The sequence below is a fragment of the Salmo salar genome, chromosome 19, assembly GCF_965601325.2.
Source record: "Salmo salar chromosome 19, fSalSal1, whole genome shotgun sequence".
Lineage (NCBI taxonomy): Eukaryota > Metazoa > Chordata > Actinopteri > Salmoniformes > Salmonidae > Salmo > Salmo salar.
In genome coordinates, this window is record NC_138309.1 from 68,737,767 (window position 1) to 68,756,469 (window position 18,703).

An 18,703-nucleotide genomic window follows, 5' to 3' on the forward strand; every position below is an offset into this window, starting at 1 on the left:
CAGTGCTCCATCTGTGCCAGGAGCTTCACCTCGAGGTCGTGATCAGGACATCATCAGCGATGGGTTCAATGCCCTTGAGCCCAGCCAGTATCTCGAGCTGCTTCCGTTGGTATACCTCAGGCTCCACGGAGACACCAAACGGGAGCTTGAGCCAGCGTTTGCGACCCTAGGGTGTCCAGAAGGTAGTCATGAAACTGCTTTCTTCGGCCATTTTGCATTGCAGGAATGCATCTCGGGTGTCCACCAAGGTGAAAATCCTGGCCTTGGGAAGCTTGTAGAGGACATCCTCCAGTGCCGGCATGATGTAGAGGGAGCGTTATACTGCTTGGTTCAGATGCTTTGGGTCGATGCAAACTCTCAGCTTCTCTGACTTTTTCACTATGTCCATATTGCTGATCCAGTCAGTTGGGTCAGTCACGTGGCCATCAGCCTCATACTTGTCCAGCTGGGCCTTCACAGCCACTTTCATTGCAATGGGTACATTGCGAGGAGCACACTGGACAGGAGTGTCACTCTCATCCAATTCAAAGTGTAGTACCTCCCCAGGTACTAATTCAACGGGCTTGTTGAATACATCGTCATATCTGATGAGTAGCTGTTCTTTGGACAGGGGTCCACGATGTACTGGTCATATGGTACGGTAAACTCAGTCCCAGGCGTTTGCATGTAGAGCCTGAGAGAAGATGTTGACTGGTTTTCATGATCTCAAATTTCAACTTGTTTTTGGCCCCCCGAATAACACAGTGGGTCTCAAAGATGCCCATAGAGCTCATTAGCTCTCCTGAGTACAGCTTTAGTCTAGTGTCGCTGGGTAAGAGATGTGTGTCAGGTGCCAGATTGATTTTGCAGCAGTTATCATTAGAGGGCAACAATGTTTTGATTCGTCTCCAAAAAACAATGTTTTAATGGACTTAAAGAATAAGACAAAACCATATATTAATTCAAATGTTTATTTCAGAGGTTACAACTGAAAATACTTCACTTGACATGTCTCTGACCCTGATACACTGCCAAAAGAAAACCCCTGTCACACTGCAAATGCATTAATCTTGTCACACACAATTATTCAACACCATTCTAAACACATTCACACTCGACAAAAAGCATAGGCAATTCAGATATATCCTACAAACTTTAAATATATAGGGAAACGGACTTGTATAAGTACAACGGTTTTCAAGCCTGTCATGTAGAGGGAAAGCTGATCAATGTTGTACAAAGGGAGAAAAGCATAGTAGAGCTGCAATGTCAAGTGATACAACCCAAGATAATGTTGTTTTGGAATGAAGACTGGCTGGCTCTGTTGGACCAGGTTCCAAGGGCGGCTCCTCTGGCTCAGTAGTCTCTCCTGTCCTGGTAGCCTCCCTTGTAGCCTCCCCTGTAGCCACCACCACCACCCTGATAGCCGCCGCCGCCACCACCACCCTGATAGCCGCCGCCACCACCACCCTGATAGCCGCCGCCGCCACCACCACCCTGATAGCCGCCGCCGCCACCACCCTGATAGCCGCCGCCACCACCACCCTGATAGCCGCCGCCACCACCACCACCACCCTGATAGCCCCCCCTGTTCTGCCCCTGGTAGCCACCACCGCCTCTGTTTCCATCTGTGGGGAGAAACAAAGATGGAGAAAGAAAGAAAAGTACGATTCAAAGAGATTCAATTTGGAAAATGTGAACAGAAAAGTAAAACATCCAGACAAAGAGCTGAAAAGACCAAGACATTTTGTTACGTTACAGCCTTATTCTAAAATTGATTAAATTGTCCCCCCCCCTCAATCTACACACAATAATGACTAAGCAAAAAAAAAAAATAATAATATATATATATATATTTAGTGTTCCCTTTATTTTTTTGAGCAGTATATATATATATATATATATTATATATATATACATACATACACACACACTGCTCAAAAAAATAAAGGGAACACTAAAATAACACATCCTAGATCTGAATGAATGAAATAATCTTATTAAATACTTGTATCTTTACATAGTTGAATGTGTTGACAACATAATTACACAAAAATAATAAATGGAAATCCAATTTATCAACCCATGGAGGTCTGGATTTGGAGTTACACTCAAAATTAAAGTGGAAAACCACACTACAGGCTGATCCAAATTTGATGTAATGTCCTTAAAACAAGTCAAAATGAGGCTCAGTAGTGTGTGTGGCCTCCACATGCCTGTATGACCTCCCTTCAACGTCTGGGCATGCTCCTGATGAGGTGGCGGATGGTCTCCTGAGGGATCTCCTCCCAGACCTGGACTAAAGCATCCGCCAACTCCTGGACAGTCTGTGGTGCAACGTGGCGTTGGTGGATGGAGCGAGACATGATGTCCCAGATGTGCTCAATTGGATTCAGGTCTGGGGAACGGGCGGGCCAGTCCATAGCATCAATGCCTTCCTCTTGCAGGAACTGCTGACACACTCCAGCCACATGAGGTCTAGCATTGTCTTGCATTAGGAGGAACCCAGGGCCAACCGCACCAGCATATGGTCTCACAAGGGGTCTGAGGATCTCATCTCGGTACCTAATGGCAGTCAGGCTACCTCTGGCGAGCACATGGAGGGCTGTGCGGCCCCCCAAAGAAATGCCACCCCACACCATGACTGACCCACCGCCAAACCGGTCATGCTGGAGGATGTTGCAGGCAGCAGAACGTTCTCCACGGCGTCTCCAGACTGTCACGTCTGTCACATGTGCTCAGTGTGAACCTGCTTTCATCTGTGAAGAGCACAGGGCGCCAGTGCCGAATTTGCCAATCTTGGTGTTCTCTGGCAAATGCCAAACATCCTGCACGGTGTTGGGCTGTAAGCACAACCCCCACCTGTGGACGTCGGGCCCTCATACCACCCTCATGGAGTCTGTTTCTGACCTTTTGAGCACACATGCACATTTGTGGCCTGGAGGAGGTCATTTTGCAGGGCTCTGGCAGTGCTCCTCCTTGCACAAAGGCGGAGGTAGCGGTCCTGCTGCTGGGTTGTTGCCCTCCTACGGCCTCCTCCACGTCTCCTGATGTACTGGCCTGTCTCCTGGTAGCGCCTCCATGCTCTGGACACTACGCTGACAGACACAGCAAACCTTCTTGCAACAGCTCGCATTGATGTGCCATCCTGGATGAGCTGCACTACCTGAGCCACTTGTGTGGGTTGTAGACTCCGTCTCATGCTACCACTAAAGTGAAAGCACCGCCAGCATTCAAAAGTGACCAAAACATCAGCCAGGAAGCATTGGAACTGAGAAGTGGTCTGTGGTTACCACCTGCAGAACCACTCCTTTATTGGGGGTGTCTTGCTAATTGCCTATAATTTCCACCTGTTGTCTATTCCATTTGCACAACAGCATGTGAAATTTATTGTCAATCAGTGTTGCTTCCTAAGTGGACAGTTTGATTTCACAGAAGTGTGATTGACTTGGAGTTACATTGTGTTGTTTAAGTGTTCCCTTTATTTTTTTGAGCAGTATATATATATATATATATATATATAAATAAAAGGTATTCACACAGTTTACTCAGTACATTGATGGAGCACATTTGGCAGAGATTATAGCCTCGAGCATTCTTGGATAGGATTATAGAAATGTTTGCAAATTTATTACAAATAAAAAACAAATGACATTTACACCATTATTCAGACCCTTTACTCAGTACTTTGTTGAAGCAACTTTGGCAGCGATTACAGCCTTGGGTATGACGCTACAAGCTTGGCACAACTGCATTTGGGTAGTTTCTCCCATTCTTCTCTGCAGATCCTCTCAAGCTGTGTCAGGTTGGATGTGGAGCGTCGCTACACAGCTTTTTTTCAGGTCTCTCTAGAGATGTTTGATCGGGTTTAAGTCCCGGCTCTGGCTGGGCCACTTAAGGACATTCAGAGACTTGTCCCGAATCCACTCCTGCGTTGTCTTGGCTGTGTGCTAGGGTAGTTGTCCTGTTGGAAGGTCAAACTTCGCCCCAGTCTGAGGTCCTGAGCAGGTTTCCATCAAGGATCTCTCTCTGTACTTTGCTCTGTTCATCTTTCCCTCGATTCTGATTAGTTTCCCAGTCCCTGCTGCTGAAAAACATGGTGCCAGGTTTCCTCCAGATGTGACGCTTGGCATTCAGGCCAAAGAGTTCAATCTTGGTTTCATCACACCAGAGAATCTTGTCATGGTTTGAAAGTCCTTTTGGTGCCTTTTGGCAAACTCCAAGTGGGCTGTCATGTGCCTTTTACTGAGGAGTGGCTTACGTCTGGCCACTACCATAATGGCCTGATTGGTGGAGTGCTGCAGAGATAGTTGTCCTCTTGGAAGGTTCTCCCTTCTCCACAGAGGAACTCCGGAGCTCTGTCAGAGTGACCGTTGGGTTCTTGGTCACCTCCCTGACCAAGGCCCTTCTCCCCCGATTGCTCAGTTTGGAGGCCACTGTGTTCTTGGACTTTCAACGCTGCAGACATTTTTTGGTGCCTTTCCCAAGATCTGCGCCTCGACACAATCCTGTCTCTGAGCTCTACTGACAATTCCTTCGACCTCATGGCTTAGTTTTTGGTCTGAAATGCACTGCCAACTGCTAGACCTTATAAACAGTGTATTTGTTAATTACTCAGATCCCTTGTATTTTTCCATATTTTGTTACTTTACAGCCTTATTCTAAAATGGATTACATTTTTAAAGAGGTCTCCTCAATCTACACACAAAACCCCATAATGACAACGTGAACAGGTTTTAGAATTTTTAAAAAATGTTTTCAAAATAAACAGATACCTTCACATAAATATTCAGACCCTTTGCTATCAGACTTAAAATTGAGCTCAGGTGCATCCTGTTTCCATTGATTATCCTTGAGATGCTTCTACAACTTGATTGGAGTCCACCTGTGGTAAATTCAATTGATTGGACATGATTTGGAAAGGCACACACACTTGCCTGTATAAGGTCCCACAGCTGACAGTGCATGTCAGAGCAAAAACCAAGCCATGAGGTCGAAGGAATTGTCCGTAGAGCTCCGAGACAGGATTGTGTCGAGGCACATATCTGGGGAAGGGTACCAAAAAATTGAAGGTCCCCAGGAACACAGTGGCCTCAATCATTCTTAAATGGAAGAAGTTTGGAACCGCCAAGACTTTTCCTAGAGCCGGCCACTGCCAAACTGAGCAATCGAGAGATGAAGAATAACCCGATGGTCACTTTGACAGAGCTCCAGAGTTGCTCTGTGGAGGTGGGAGAATCTTCCAGGCGGACAACCATCTCTGCAGCACTCCACCAATCAGGCCTTTATGGTAGAGTGGCGAGACGGAAGCCACTCCTCAGTAAAAGGGAAGACAGCCCGCTTGGAGTTTGCTAAAAGTCACCCAAAGGACTCAAACCATGAGAAACAAGATTCTCTGGTCTGATGACACCAAGATGTAACTCTTTGGCCTGAATACCTAGCGTCACGTCTGGCGGAAACCTGGTACCATCCCTACGGTGAAGCATGGTGGTGGCAATGTTTTTCAGTGGCAGGGAGACTAGTCCAGGACCGAGGGAAAGATGAGCGGAGCAAGGTACAGAGAGATCCTTGATGAAAACCTGCTCCAGAGCACTAAGGACCTCAGACTGGGGCGAAGGTTCATACAGCCAAGACAACGCAGGAGTGGCTTCGGGACAAGTCTCTGAATGTCCTTGAGTGGCCCAACTAGAGCTCGGACCTGAACCCAATCTAACATCTCTGGAGAGACCTGAAAATAGCTGTGCAGCGATGCTCCCCATCCAACCTGACAAAGCTTGAGAGGATCTGCAGAGAAGAATGGGAGAAACTCCTTGTAGCGTCACACCCAAGTAGACTCAAGGCTGTAATCGCTGCCAAAGGCACTTCAACAAAGTACTGAGTAAAGGGTCTGAATACCTACGTAAAATGTCATTCTTTAAATTTGTAATAAATGAGCTCAAATTTCTATAAACCTGTTTTTGCTTCGTCATTAAGGGGTATTGTGTGTAGATTGAGGGGAAAAAACAATTTAATCACTTGTAGAATAAGGCTGTACCGTAACAAAATGTGGAAAAAGTCAAGGTCTGAACACTTTTCGAATGCACTGTAGACCGGTGTGAGCCTTTCAAAATCATCTCCAATCAACTGAATTTACCACAGGTGGACTCCAATCAAGTTGTAGAAAGATCAAGGATGATCAATGGAAACAGGATGCACCTGAGGTCAATTGAGTCTCATAGCAAAGGGTCTGAATACTTATGTAAAAAAAATATGAGATCTATTTTTTATATATTTGCTAAAATGTCTAAAAACCTGTTTTTGCTTTGTCATTATGGGGTATTGTGTGTAGTATGATGAGAGAAAAAAAAACAATCAATTTTAGAATGAGGCTGTTACGTAACAAAATGTGGAAAAAAGTCAAGGGGTCTGAATACTTTCCGAATGCACTGTACTGTGCATTCGGAAAGTATTCAATTCTAACAATTCTGCATTCGGAAAGTATTCAATTCTAACAAGTTGTGCGAAGAACGGAAGTGAAAGACTGCGAGAGAGAATGAAGAGAATGAAATGTTGGGGGGACATTTTTAGAGTGGCCTAAAGGTTCAGGCATGAAGGGATGATAGATAAGGGGGGACTGCAGGTCACAGACTGGTTTTAAGAAAAAACAGAAGTAAAATGCAGACATTTAGAGGATAAAAGGTGGTATAAATGAATAAGCACCTCGGTTGTAACCGCCTTGCCTCTGTTGGTAACCGCCTCCGTCTGAAACCAACCATAAACGGTAAACATGTGCGAGGCCACAACTAATGTGTCCAATATATTCTAAAAATGACTTTTGTGCTTGTTTGCATTGGGTGCTTATGCGGTGGTTAGTTACACTTTCATCATTTGCATGCGGGTTTAGGGTACTTTTCTTAATCAAACAAAATGTGTTTTTTCCCCTCCAACTAAATATGAAGTTGATAGTATGTTTGAAATACCGGTTTCTTTAGACCTACCTAAACAATGCGTTGTTTTTACGATGGTATATAATTAAATGAAATTAGTACACTTAAAGGATAATTATGTTTATCCCATTCTGTCAAATCCCATTCTAAACAACTATTAATAGTGCCAAAGGCTTGGGCATTGCGAAATAGGAAAAGAGAGGACTGCAGCTCACTGACGGTGGCTTTAAGAAGAAACAGAAGAAAAATTCAGACATTCATAAGAAAATAAAAGGTGGTATAAAATGGTTCTTAAGCACCTCGGTTGTAACCGCCTTGCCTCTGTTGGTAACCGCCGACGTCTGAAACCAACCGTAACCATAAACTGTAAGCACGAGCGAGGCCACAACGGATGTGTCCAATTATAATCCACAAATGACTTGTGCACTTTAATAATGTCTATACATTTGTGCTTGTTCACACTTTTTTTTCTAATCAAGTTAGCTTTTCAGCTACGCTTTCATCAATTGACCTTACATCTTGCATGCGGGTTTAGGTCAAATATTTCTCATAGCAAGAAGCTGTTACTGGGTTCAATTACATGTTCTTTCTGTTTCATAGTTTAAGCTAGAGCAATCCTTAAATAAAATGGATTAAACATTTAATTGCAGTTTTTTTTTCTCCCAAAGACACATTTTTCTTTTAAACAATTACAGTATTTACAGAACAGTAAACCCATGAATACATTGTGTTCTTAGACATTCTAACTTACAGTATCCAATGTTTCTCAAGAACTGCCTAAACACAACCACATCCTGATGGTTCTAGACTAGTGACTGATGGTGGCTTTAAAAATATTATAACCATTTCATTTTTTTAATAAAGACATTCTTTAGAAAATAAAGGGAGTAGAAATAATCATAAGCACCTCTGTTGTAACCTCCTTGCTTCTGTTGGTAGCCGCCTCTCTGACCGTCTGAAAACGTACAATGAAAACAGTTCACACACACACACACACACACACACACACACACACACCTGTGACACGTCATGTGTGCGGAAAAAAACACGTTTGACTACATATAATAAAAATGTCTGTCTCTCACATACAAACTGAAATAAGACACATACACAGTCGCTATCTTATAAGATTCAGACAAGCATGCATTTCAATCAATTAGTTTAAACACCTCGGTTGTAACCGCCTTGCTTCTGTTGGTAACTGCCTCTCTGGTCTGAAACCGTACAGTGAAAACAGTTTAGAAACACACAGCTGCGGCACGTAATGAGCGTGGGCACACACACACACACACACACACACACACACACGGATCCACATTTTTTTTTTTTTTACAAATTAAAAATCTTCCTGTTTTTTCCCCCCACACAATATATGCCTATTGCCTACAGGCACCAATACCTTTTTCACACCATCGTGCCAGCCAATCTCATTGTGCAACCGTAATACTTTATTTTCACATTGTTCTCTTTGGCACGGTTCCAGTATTTATGGTGGATGTATAACCAGGCCAGTGCAGTACAGCTCGGCTCAATAGTGAGAAATGGGCAATACACACCACCACAATCACACATATTAAATAAAACATGCATATTAATTAGCTCTCAATGCATTAGGAGAAAAAAAAAATACATCATTACAACATTCAAAATACAGGACAGCAACCTCCTGCGTTGCATCCACTAAGAAATGTGCAGGTTTGATAAGGATAATATTGTGGTCAGTGGTACGGAAACACACACCCTAAGGCAGACCTGTGTGTACAATATTGGCACTTACCTTATCATTGCTATGCAGACGACACACAATTAATCTTCTCCTTTCCCCCTTCTGACAACCAGGTGGCGAATCGCATCTCTGCATGTCTGGCAGACATATCAGTGTGGATGACGGATCACCACCTCAAGCTGAACCTCGGCAAGACGGAGCTGCTCTTCCTCCCGGGGAAGGACTGCCCGTTCCATGATCTCGCCATCACGGTTGACAACTCCCTTGTGTCCTCCTCCCAGAGTGCTAAGAGCCTTGGCGTGACCCTGGACAACACCCTGTCGTTCTCCACCAACATCAAGGCGGTGACCCGATCCTGTAGGTTCATGCTCTACAACATTCGCAGAGTACGACCCTGCCTCACACAGGAAGCGGCGCAGGTCCTAATCCAGGCACTTGTCATCTCCCGTCTGGATTACTGCAACTCGCTGTTGGCTGGGCTCCCTGCCTGTGCCATTAAACCCCTACAACTCATCCAGAACGCCGCAGCCCGTCTGGTGTTCAACCTTCCCAAGTTCTCTCACGTCACCCCGCTCCTCCGCTCTCTCCACTGGCTTCCAGTCGAAGCTCGCATCCGCTACAAGACCATGGTGCTTGCCTACGGAGCTGTGAGGGGAACGGCACCTCCGTACCTTCAGGCTCTGATCAGGCCCTACACCCAAACAAGGGCACTCCGTTCATCCACCTCTGGCCTGCTCGCCTCCCTACCTCTGAGGAAGCACAGTTCCCGCTCAGCCCAGTCAAAACTGTTCGCTGCTCTGGCACCCCAATGGTGGAACAAGCTCCCTCACGACGCCAGGACAGCGGAGTCAATCACCACCTTCCGGAGACACCTGAAACCCCACCTCTTCAAGGAATACCTGGGATAGGATAAAGTAATCCTTCTAACCCCCCCCTTAAAAGATTTAGATGCACTATTGTAAAGTGGTTGTTCCACTGGATATTATAAGGTGAATGCACCAATTTGTAAGTCGCTCTGGATAAGAGCGTCTGCTAAATGACTAAAAAAAATGTAAAAATGTACCTCTGTTGTAGCCACCCTGCTTCTGCTGGTAGCCTTTTTGATCTGTAACACACACACACACAACCAGGACCCGTTAAAATCACTTAGTGTTACTTGTATGTGGTGCCTTGTGTGTCCCAAGGCACCAAGATGATTCAATAAGTGGTATTTGTGGCAAATTTCATCATGTCACACAACAGGGCATACAAAAAACACTGATACATAATCAGTATGCTAGTATTAGTGTTCTTGTTGGACTATATAGGAGTAAGGCATGTCATTCTACCCCATATTGGAACGTTGGGATAAAAGCCCTAGAAGCTGCCACATTTAAAAATAGTACATTTCAGGAAAAACTTTCTCCATCTAAAACCAGATTATTTATAAGATAATTCTGGTCTTCATTTTGACAGTTTGTTGCATAAATTAAACTACCATTGAAATCGTGATGTCGAGGCACCCTGAGAAGGGAGGAGTTTGGTATGAAACACACTCCCCTCTAGATGTGCTGGCTGGTACCACGTCAAAGTTTACTATAAAAGCATGTGACAGCATGCCTTATTTGGCAATGGAGCGTGCCAATATATTTAGCATGATGCTTCCTTGACTACACTACAAAATTCAAAAGGCAGTAAGGCACATTTCCACATGACCAAATTCAAAGTTCATACACATGTGTTTTTCAAAGACAAATAAACGTGTAGGCTATGAGGATTATATGACTATATACAGTACCGGTCAAAAGTTTGAACACACCTCCTCAATCAAGGGTTTTTCTTTATTTTTACTTGTGTACATTGTAGAATAATAGTGAAGACATCAAAACTATGAAATAACATATGGAATCATGTAGTAACCAAAACAAAGTGTTAAACAAATCAAAATATATTTTATATTTGAGATTCTTCAAAGTAGCCACCCTTTGCCTTGACAGCTTTGCACACTCTTGGCATTCTCTTAAACAGCTTCATGAGATAGTAAAGTGGAATACATTTAAATTAACAGGTGTGCCTTGTTAAAAGTTAATTTGTGGAATTTCTTTCCTTAATGCATTTGAGCCAATCAGTTGTGTTGTGACAAGGTAGGAGTGGTATACAGAAGATAGCCCTATTATGACAAGAACAGCTCAAATAAGCAAAGGAACGACAGTCCATTACTTTAAAACATGAAGGTCAGTCAATCTGGAAAATTTCAAGAAGGTTAAACGTTTCTTCAAGTGCAGTTGCAAAAACCACCAAGCGCTATGATGAAACTGGCTCTCATGAGGACCGCCACAGGAAAGGAAGATCCAGACTTACCTCTGCTGCAGAGGATCAGTTCATTAGGAGTTAACTGCACCTCAGATTGCAGCCCTAATAAATGCTTCAGAGTTCAAGTAACAGACATCTCAACATCAACTGTTCAGAGGAGACTGCGTGAATCAGGCCTTCATGATTTAATTGCTGCAAAGAAACCACTACTAAAAGACACCAATAAGAAGAAGAGAATTGTTTGGGCCAAGTCCAGAATTGTTTGGCCTGAGTCCACTGTCTTTGTGAGACGCAGTGTAGGTAAACGGATGATCCCCGCATGGGTGATACCCACCGTGAAGCATGCAGGTGTTGTGATGGTACTTTGCTGGTGACATCATCTAATTTATTTAGAATTCAAGGCACACTTAACCAGCATGGCCACCACAGCATTCTGCAGCAATACGCCATCCCATCTGCTTTGCGTTTAGTGGGACTATCATTTGTTTTTCAACAGGACAATGACTCAACACACCTCCAGGCTGTGTAAGGGCTATTTGACCAAGGAGGAGAGTGATGGAGTGCTGCATCAGTTGACCTGGCCTCCACAATCACCCGACCTCAACCCAAGTGAGATGGTTTGGGATGAGTTAGAGAGCAGAGTGAAGGAAAAACAGCCAACAAGCGCTCAGCATATCTGGAGCAGTGGAAACGCGTGCTCGAGAGTGATGAATCACGCTTCACCATCTGGCAATCCAATGGACAAATCTGGGTTTGGCAGATGCCAGGAGAACGCTACCTGCTTGAATGCACAGTGCCAACTGTAAAGTTTGGTGGAAGAGGAATAATGATCTGGGGGATTTTCATGGTTCGGGCCCCTTAGTTCCAGTGAAGGGAAATCTTAACGCTACAGCATACAATGACATTCTAGACAATTCTGTGCTTCCAACTTTGTGGCAGCAGTTTGGGGAAAGCCTTTTCCTGTTTCAGCAAGACAATGCCCCCGTGCACAAAGCGAGGTCCACACAGAAATGGTTTGTCGAGATCGGTGTGTAAGAACTAGACTGGCCCTCACAGAGCCCCTCTGACACCATTAGGATGAGTTGGAACGCCGACTGTGAGCCAGGCCAAAACTCCCAACATCAGTGCCGACCTCACTAATGCTTGTGGCTGAATGAAAGCAAGTCCCGGCAGCAATGTTCCAACATCTACTGATAAGCCTTCCCAGAAAAGTGGAGGCTATTATAGTCAACTAGCTTTTTTCCCTAACCCCTATGACTAATTGGTGGCACAGTTTTCTAAAACAGTTGGCTCTTGGTTCAATGGTTGTAAATTATAGTCCCACATGGGGCGGGCGGGCGTACGTACAAAAGCTTTGATTTGGGAATTCTAAATTCCAACAGAACAAAGTGTATAAATCAATATCAAATATTTCAATGCCCTTGGACACGGGAAAAATGGGTCACCTTTTTTTAACACAAATGCTACCTATTTCATAGTATGGAATGACCCTGTGCGCGCGCACACACACACACACACACACACACACACACACACACACACACACACACACACACACACACACACACACACACACACACACACACACACACACACACACACACACACACACACACACACACACACACACACACAAACAAACAAATAAAAGAAACGTCCCTTTTTCAGGACGCGGACTTTCAAAGATAATTCTTAAAAATCCAAATTACTTTACAGAACTTCATTGTAAAGGGTTTAAACACTGTTTCCCATGCTTGTCCAATGAACCATAAACAATTAATGAACATGCACCTGTGGAACAGTCGTTAAGACACTAACAGCTTACAGACGTTAGGCAATTATGGACACAGTTCTGAAAAGGACACTAAAGAGGCCTTTCTACTGACTCTGAAAAACACCAAAAGATAGATGCCCAGGGTCCCTGCTCATCTGCGTGAACGTGCCTTAGACATGCTGCAAAGAGGCATGAGGACTGCAGATGTGGCCAGGGCAATAAATTGCAATGTCCGTACTGTGAGACGCCTAAGAAAGCGCTACAGGAGACAGGACGGCCAGCTGTTCGTCCTCGCAGTGGCAGACCACGTGTAACAACACCTGCACAGGATCGGTACATCCCAATATCACACCTGCAGGACAGGTACAGGATGGCAACAACAACTGCCCGAGTTACACCAGGAATGCACAATCCCTCCATCAGTGCTCAGACTGTTCGCAATAGGCTGGACTGAGGTCTTGTTGGCCTGTTGTAAGGCAGGTCCTCACCAGACATCACCGGCAACAACGTCGCCTATGGGCACAAACCCACTGTCGCTGGACCAGACAGGACTGGGAAAAAGGGCTCTTCACTGACGAGTTGCGGTTTTGTCTCACCAGGGGTGATGGTCGGATTTTTGTTTATCATTGAAGGAATGAGCGTTACACCGAGGCCTGTACTCTGGAGCGGGATCGATTTGGAGGTGGAGGGTCCGTCATGGTCTGGGGCGGTGTGTCACAGCATCATCGGACTGAGCTTGTTGTCATTGCAGGCAATCTCAACGCTGTGCGTTACAGGGAAGACATCCTCCTCCCTCATGTGGTAGCCTTCCTGCAGGCTCATCCTGACATGACCCTCCAGCATGACAATGCCATCAGCCATACTGCTTGTTCTGTGCGTGATTTCCTGCAAGACAGGAATGTCAGTGTTCGGCCATGGCCAGCGAAGAGCCGGATCTCAATCCCATTGAGCACATCTGGAACCTGTTGGATTGGAGGGTGAGGGCTAGGGAAATTGCAGGTGCCTTGGTGGAAGAGTGGGGTAACATCTCACAGCAAGAACGGGCAAATCTGATGCAGTCCATGAGGAGGAGATGAACTACAGTACTTCAGGTCAAAATATTTTTGGGGGCCATTTTATCTAACCCTAACCCTTTTCATAACCTTAAACTAATTATCCTAACCTACTATCCTAAACTGCTGCGGAAGTTCTAACATGCTACAAAGTCAAATCTGACAAAAGCTGTATCCTATCTAGTCAAAAACGATTTCATCACTGACTCAGATTCACATTCCCTTATAAAGGTCCACACTCACCAATAATCACATTTGGTAGTTAATTTCAGCAGAAATGGTGTCTTTTAGCATCTTTACAAACCAGATAAAACATATAGCCAGAGCACATAAGGTAGATACAGATCATATTATCAAAACGAGCAAATTCTTTAAGGAGCGAGAGCATAGAGGGAGGAGAATGAGATAATCCGTTAAACTATAATCATTAATGTACACTTACGCTATTGGGCATATTTACTTAAAAATACAATAAAATGTATCTATTAGAACGGTTATGATGGTTATTTTATTTACGGTCTTCATCCATAATCGTCAGTTACACGGTTATACAATTACCGTGCCAGCCCTAGAAGGGTGGACACGGGGATCGAACCCCAGTCTCTGCGGTTGGCATGTATGTGCTAGGAGTCAGGTGTTACCACTAGACGAAAGGCTCTGCACATGTATTCTATGTTGCTGCTCCACTAACCTCTGTTGAAGTAGCCGCCGTAGACGCCCTGCTTGAGGTCAAAGACACGCTCATTATTCTCCACCAAGCCACCCAGCTTCTCTGCCAGCTGCAGGGCCATGTTCTGCAGGGAGGTGGGCTCTGTGCGGTGCATCACCACCGTCTGGGTGGGCTGGTCCAGGGATGCCTGGGGGAGGAAAGACAGAGGAGACACAGATGACAGACAGACAGACCGACACACAGGTGAAAGCCATTCAGAGACACACACACAAAACATGTTACAGCTCCAGGTTCATAAAACAAATGTCATCATCTAGCTTTATTAATTCTATGGTGCTGAACGGTCTACACATGACACATTGATGCCGTGGATTTTACCATGAGCTCTTCGTTGATGATCATCTTGCTGATGATGCTGTGCACCATGGGCAGCTCCAGCTCAAACATCTCCTTCAGTGTCGCCATACTGAGACACAAAGGGGAAGGAGAAAGATTGTATTTATCCATTTAACCAGGCAAGCTAATTATATATGAGGCACAGTAGATGTAGCCTGGTCCCAGATCATTTTGTGCTGTATAACCAAATGGTAGCCTCAGAATCCGAGGCTTCTCACAGTAGTTAGAAAGCCTGGGGATGTAACTCCTCAGGAAGTAGTCCTGCTTGGGTTGAGTTCGGTAGTCTAGATGGAAACCAGTGACGGGTTGACACTTATCAAACCAATCAAAGATTTTGCATGGGTGGAGTTCCTAAAAGACGTTGTGTTTCAAAAACAAATGTTGACTTGCAACGAATGCCGCAAAGCCAACTAAAACTGAGATATGGCCAAAAAAATTAAAGACAAGGCCTCTCCGGAGGGAAAACACCATTTTTACTCACAGCCAATCAAATGCGAGTGCTGAATGTCACCGACTCAGGCAGAAATCCAAACATGAAGTTCACCAGACATCCAATAGCTGAGTGAACAAGATGGGATTTTGGAAGGTAATCCCTATGGTCGTTGTCATGCCATAGGAGATGGCAATAATAAACAGTTGGGGACCAGGCTACAGTAGTTAAGAATAGAACATTGAATAGAGAATCCACATTGAAAGTTATTTTTAGTCCAGGACTAGGCTTAGTTTGTAACTGGGAAACCGCCCGATTAGTTGTATAAGTTATTACCTGATGGAGTCGTAAACACTGCTGTAGGTGAACAGGTAAGTCCTCAGAGACTCCTCCTGGATCTTCCTGCAACCACAAACCATCAGGAAACGTTACAGGAATGCTACCTCTGAAGGATGCACTGTGTTGCCAAAACATTAATTCAGTCATGAAATTACAAACTACTTGTATACTAGTGTGCAACTTTATTTTTCTAAAGGGTTGTTTTATTAGTCCTTCTATGGACTTAATTGAATTAATTTTATTCAACCATTCCAGGCTGCGATTCGTTGATACTACCTACTGAAACTTGACTACTGATAAAACAAGGGACAGTTGCATAACAGGGGTTAAAGAAGACCTTTTATATGATACATTTTTGACACACTGACCTGACAAGCATCTCTCGCACGCACTGCGTCTCAGGGAATAGATCCCAAACCTTGCTGTTCATCTTCTCGTTGATGATGAATGAGTGGCAGGTGCGCCAGTCGCCCATCTTCATGGACTTGCTGGCCGCGACCACGTGCTCACGCATGCTCTCTGGGGGTCCTGGAAGGGACACAGAGAGGGATGAATTTGTTTAGTGTTTTATGTATGTCCATTGCTGTATCTGTACTTGTCTGTATCAGCTATACAATCTTATCGTAAGGATTCTTAGCCACCCATTTTCCTCAAAGTACATGTTTGTCTAACTTCTTTGGGCTAGGGGGCAGTATTTTGACGTCCGGATGAAAAATGTGCCCAAAGTAAACTGCCTGCTACTCAGGCCCAGAAGCTAGGATATGCATATAATTGGTAGATTTGGATAGAAAACACTCTAAAGTTTCTAAAACGGTTAAAATTATGTCTGAGTATAACAGAACTTATTTGGCAGGCGAAACCCCGAGGTGACAGTGTTTTCAATGGGTTTTCTATGTGGATCTAGATTTCTAAAGCACTTGCTTGCAGTTCCTATCGCTTCCACTGGATGTCAACAGTCTTTAGAAATTGGTTGATGTTTTTCTTTAGAGAAATGAAGAAGTACGGCAGTTCAGAACGAGGGTCCAGCCTAGTGCACTCTGTTTTGATGTGCGCTCCAGGTCACGCGCTTCACATTGTTTTTATCCGGTATTGAACACCGTTTATCCAGTTTTAAATTGTATCGATTATTTACGTTAAAAAATACCTAAAGTTGTATTAGGAAAGTTGTTTCAAATGTTTGGACAGCGTTTACAGGTAACTTAGATATATTGTAGTCATGCAGGGCGAGTTGGAACCGGTGTTTTTCTGAATAAATAAATTGACATTTTGGAGATATAACGACGGAATTAATCGAACAAAAGGACAATTTGTGATGTTTATGGGACATATTGGAGTGCCAACAGAAGAAGTTCTTCAAAGGTAAGGCATTAAATCGTTATTTCTGACTTTTGTGTTGCGCCTGGCGGGTTGAAATCTGATTTTCATGTGTTGGTATGCTGGGCGCTGTCTTAAGATAATCGCATGGTTTGCTTTCACCGTAAAGCCTTTTTGAAATCTGACACGGTGGCTAGATTAACGAGAAGTTAAGCTTTAATTTGGTGTGTTGCACTTGTGAATGTATTAAAGTTAAATATTAGTAATAATTTTTTATTTATTTGGTGCTCTGCCATTTCACCGGATGTTGTCAAATCGATTCCGTTAACGGGATTTGAGCCCAAAGAAGTTAATGTACATTGTGTGTTGACATCTCGGGATTACTGGATATCATAAAGGCCAATCCGGGGGAAAAAAAACTAAATTCTTTCGCCCCTATGTCTTACTTAACCTCTGCTGGATCAGTGTCCTGTTAATGGGACAGTTGTTGCTCAATATGCATAATGTGACTAGAACGACGTTGTAAACAACCACCAATTTTCCGGTACATATAGATGTCTTATACGGGCAGAAAGCTTAAATTCTTGTTAATCTAACTGCATTGTCCAATTTACAGCAGCTATTACAGCAAAAAAAATACCATGCTATTGTTTGAGGATAGTGCACAACAACAAAACACTTCCATAGTGCCAGGGACTCGGATGAACAATGGGAACCCCCAAAGTCAAGGTGTCCATCCCCCACTCATTCAGATGTTGAAGCTGGTTCATCCAGTCTGACCCCTGCCGTCTCCTGCTCCACACCGACCCCCAACCTGGCCATCTAGAGGTGTGAAGAGGCCAGCCAAGAAGCAGAGGGGAAGTGCAACAGCTGTAACCGAAGAGGCAGGGGACCATTGGCACACTGTGCTAGATGATGATTTGGAGCCACTTCCACCAACATTTTGGCCGAAAAGGCAGCCAGAACCTCGGCTGAACATGACTAGAAAGAACAGGCTCCATCTTTTACAGATGTTCCTCCTTGTCAGTTCTTGATTCGCTGGTGTCTAACACCAACAAGTATGGGGCTAAAAAGCAAGCAGGCAAGAAAGAGGCATGGAAGCCCATTTCCATCCAAGACCTGTACTGTTACATCTCACTGGTCATTTACATGGATGGGGCTTGTGAAGTTGAAAAACCTGAAGGACTACTGGAGAAGCTCAACACTCTACCAACTGCCTTTTCCCACCACTGTCATATCTACTAAAAAGGTTTCTGACTAACTCGCGGGCGCTTCATATCAGTGACCCACAAGCTAACGACGACAATGACAAGAGAGGCACAGCAAGCTTTGATAGGCTCTGCAAAATTAAACCTCTCTACCCCAGCATGGTTGAGGCCTGCAAGACCCACTTTCAGCCCGACCAAAACCTGTCCATAGATGAGAGGATGGTAGCCTCAAAGGCTAGAATTGGCCTCAAACAATATAGGCGTAACAAGCCAACAAAATGGGTTGACAAACTGTTTGTTTGGCCGATTCTGTGTGTGCATACACTTGTGGACCACTAAAAACGCCCCCCATTCCAGCTGCTGTAAAGGGTTACAACAAGCGCATGGGAGGTGTGGACCTGTCAGACATTCTGATAGGCTACTACAATGTTCTCCACAAGACAATGAAATGGTACAAGACCTTGTTCTATCACTTCATCGACATTGCTGTGGTAAATGCATTCATCCTCCAGCAGGAAAATGGCTAAGAGCTATGGACAGCCCCCCTGACATAGCTAGCCTTCAGAGAGCTGCTCATCCAGGAGCTTGTTGACTATG

The 18,703-nt window shown here is 44.4% G+C and overlaps 1 protein-coding gene across 8 annotated transcripts in view; it reads right to left on the minus strand.

Annotated features, from left to right (window-relative positions):
• Positions 1-936: 936 nt before the first annotated feature.
• Positions 937-18,703, minus strand: part of eif3c (eukaryotic translation initiation factor 3, subunit C) — a 69,778-nt gene continuing 52,011 nt past the window's right edge. Inside the window, exons 18-27 of one of the 8 annotated variants that reach the window (XM_014159281.3) lie at positions 15,953-16,112; positions 15,582-15,647; positions 14,798-14,885; positions 14,441-14,606; positions 9,695-9,736; positions 8,075-8,119; positions 7,813-7,860; positions 7,205-7,246; positions 6,679-6,720; positions 937-1,607 (exon numbers count right to left, since the gene is read on the minus strand). In XM_014159281.3, coding sequence (XP_014014756.3) covers positions 1,336-1,607; positions 6,679-6,720; positions 7,205-7,246; positions 7,813-7,860; positions 8,075-8,119; positions 9,695-9,736; positions 14,441-14,606; positions 14,798-14,885; positions 15,582-15,647; positions 15,953-16,112 — 971 coding nt within the window. In that variant the 3' untranslated portion in view covers positions 937-1,335. Of the gene's footprint in view, positions 1,608-6,678; positions 6,721-7,204; positions 7,247-7,812; positions 7,861-8,074; positions 8,120-9,504; positions 9,531-9,694; positions 9,737-14,440; positions 14,607-14,797; positions 14,886-15,581; positions 15,648-15,952; positions 16,113-18,703 lie in introns of those variants that run through there. The other 7 variants (XM_014159283.3, XM_014159282.3, XM_014159285.3 and 4 more) reach the window with 7 other exon arrangements.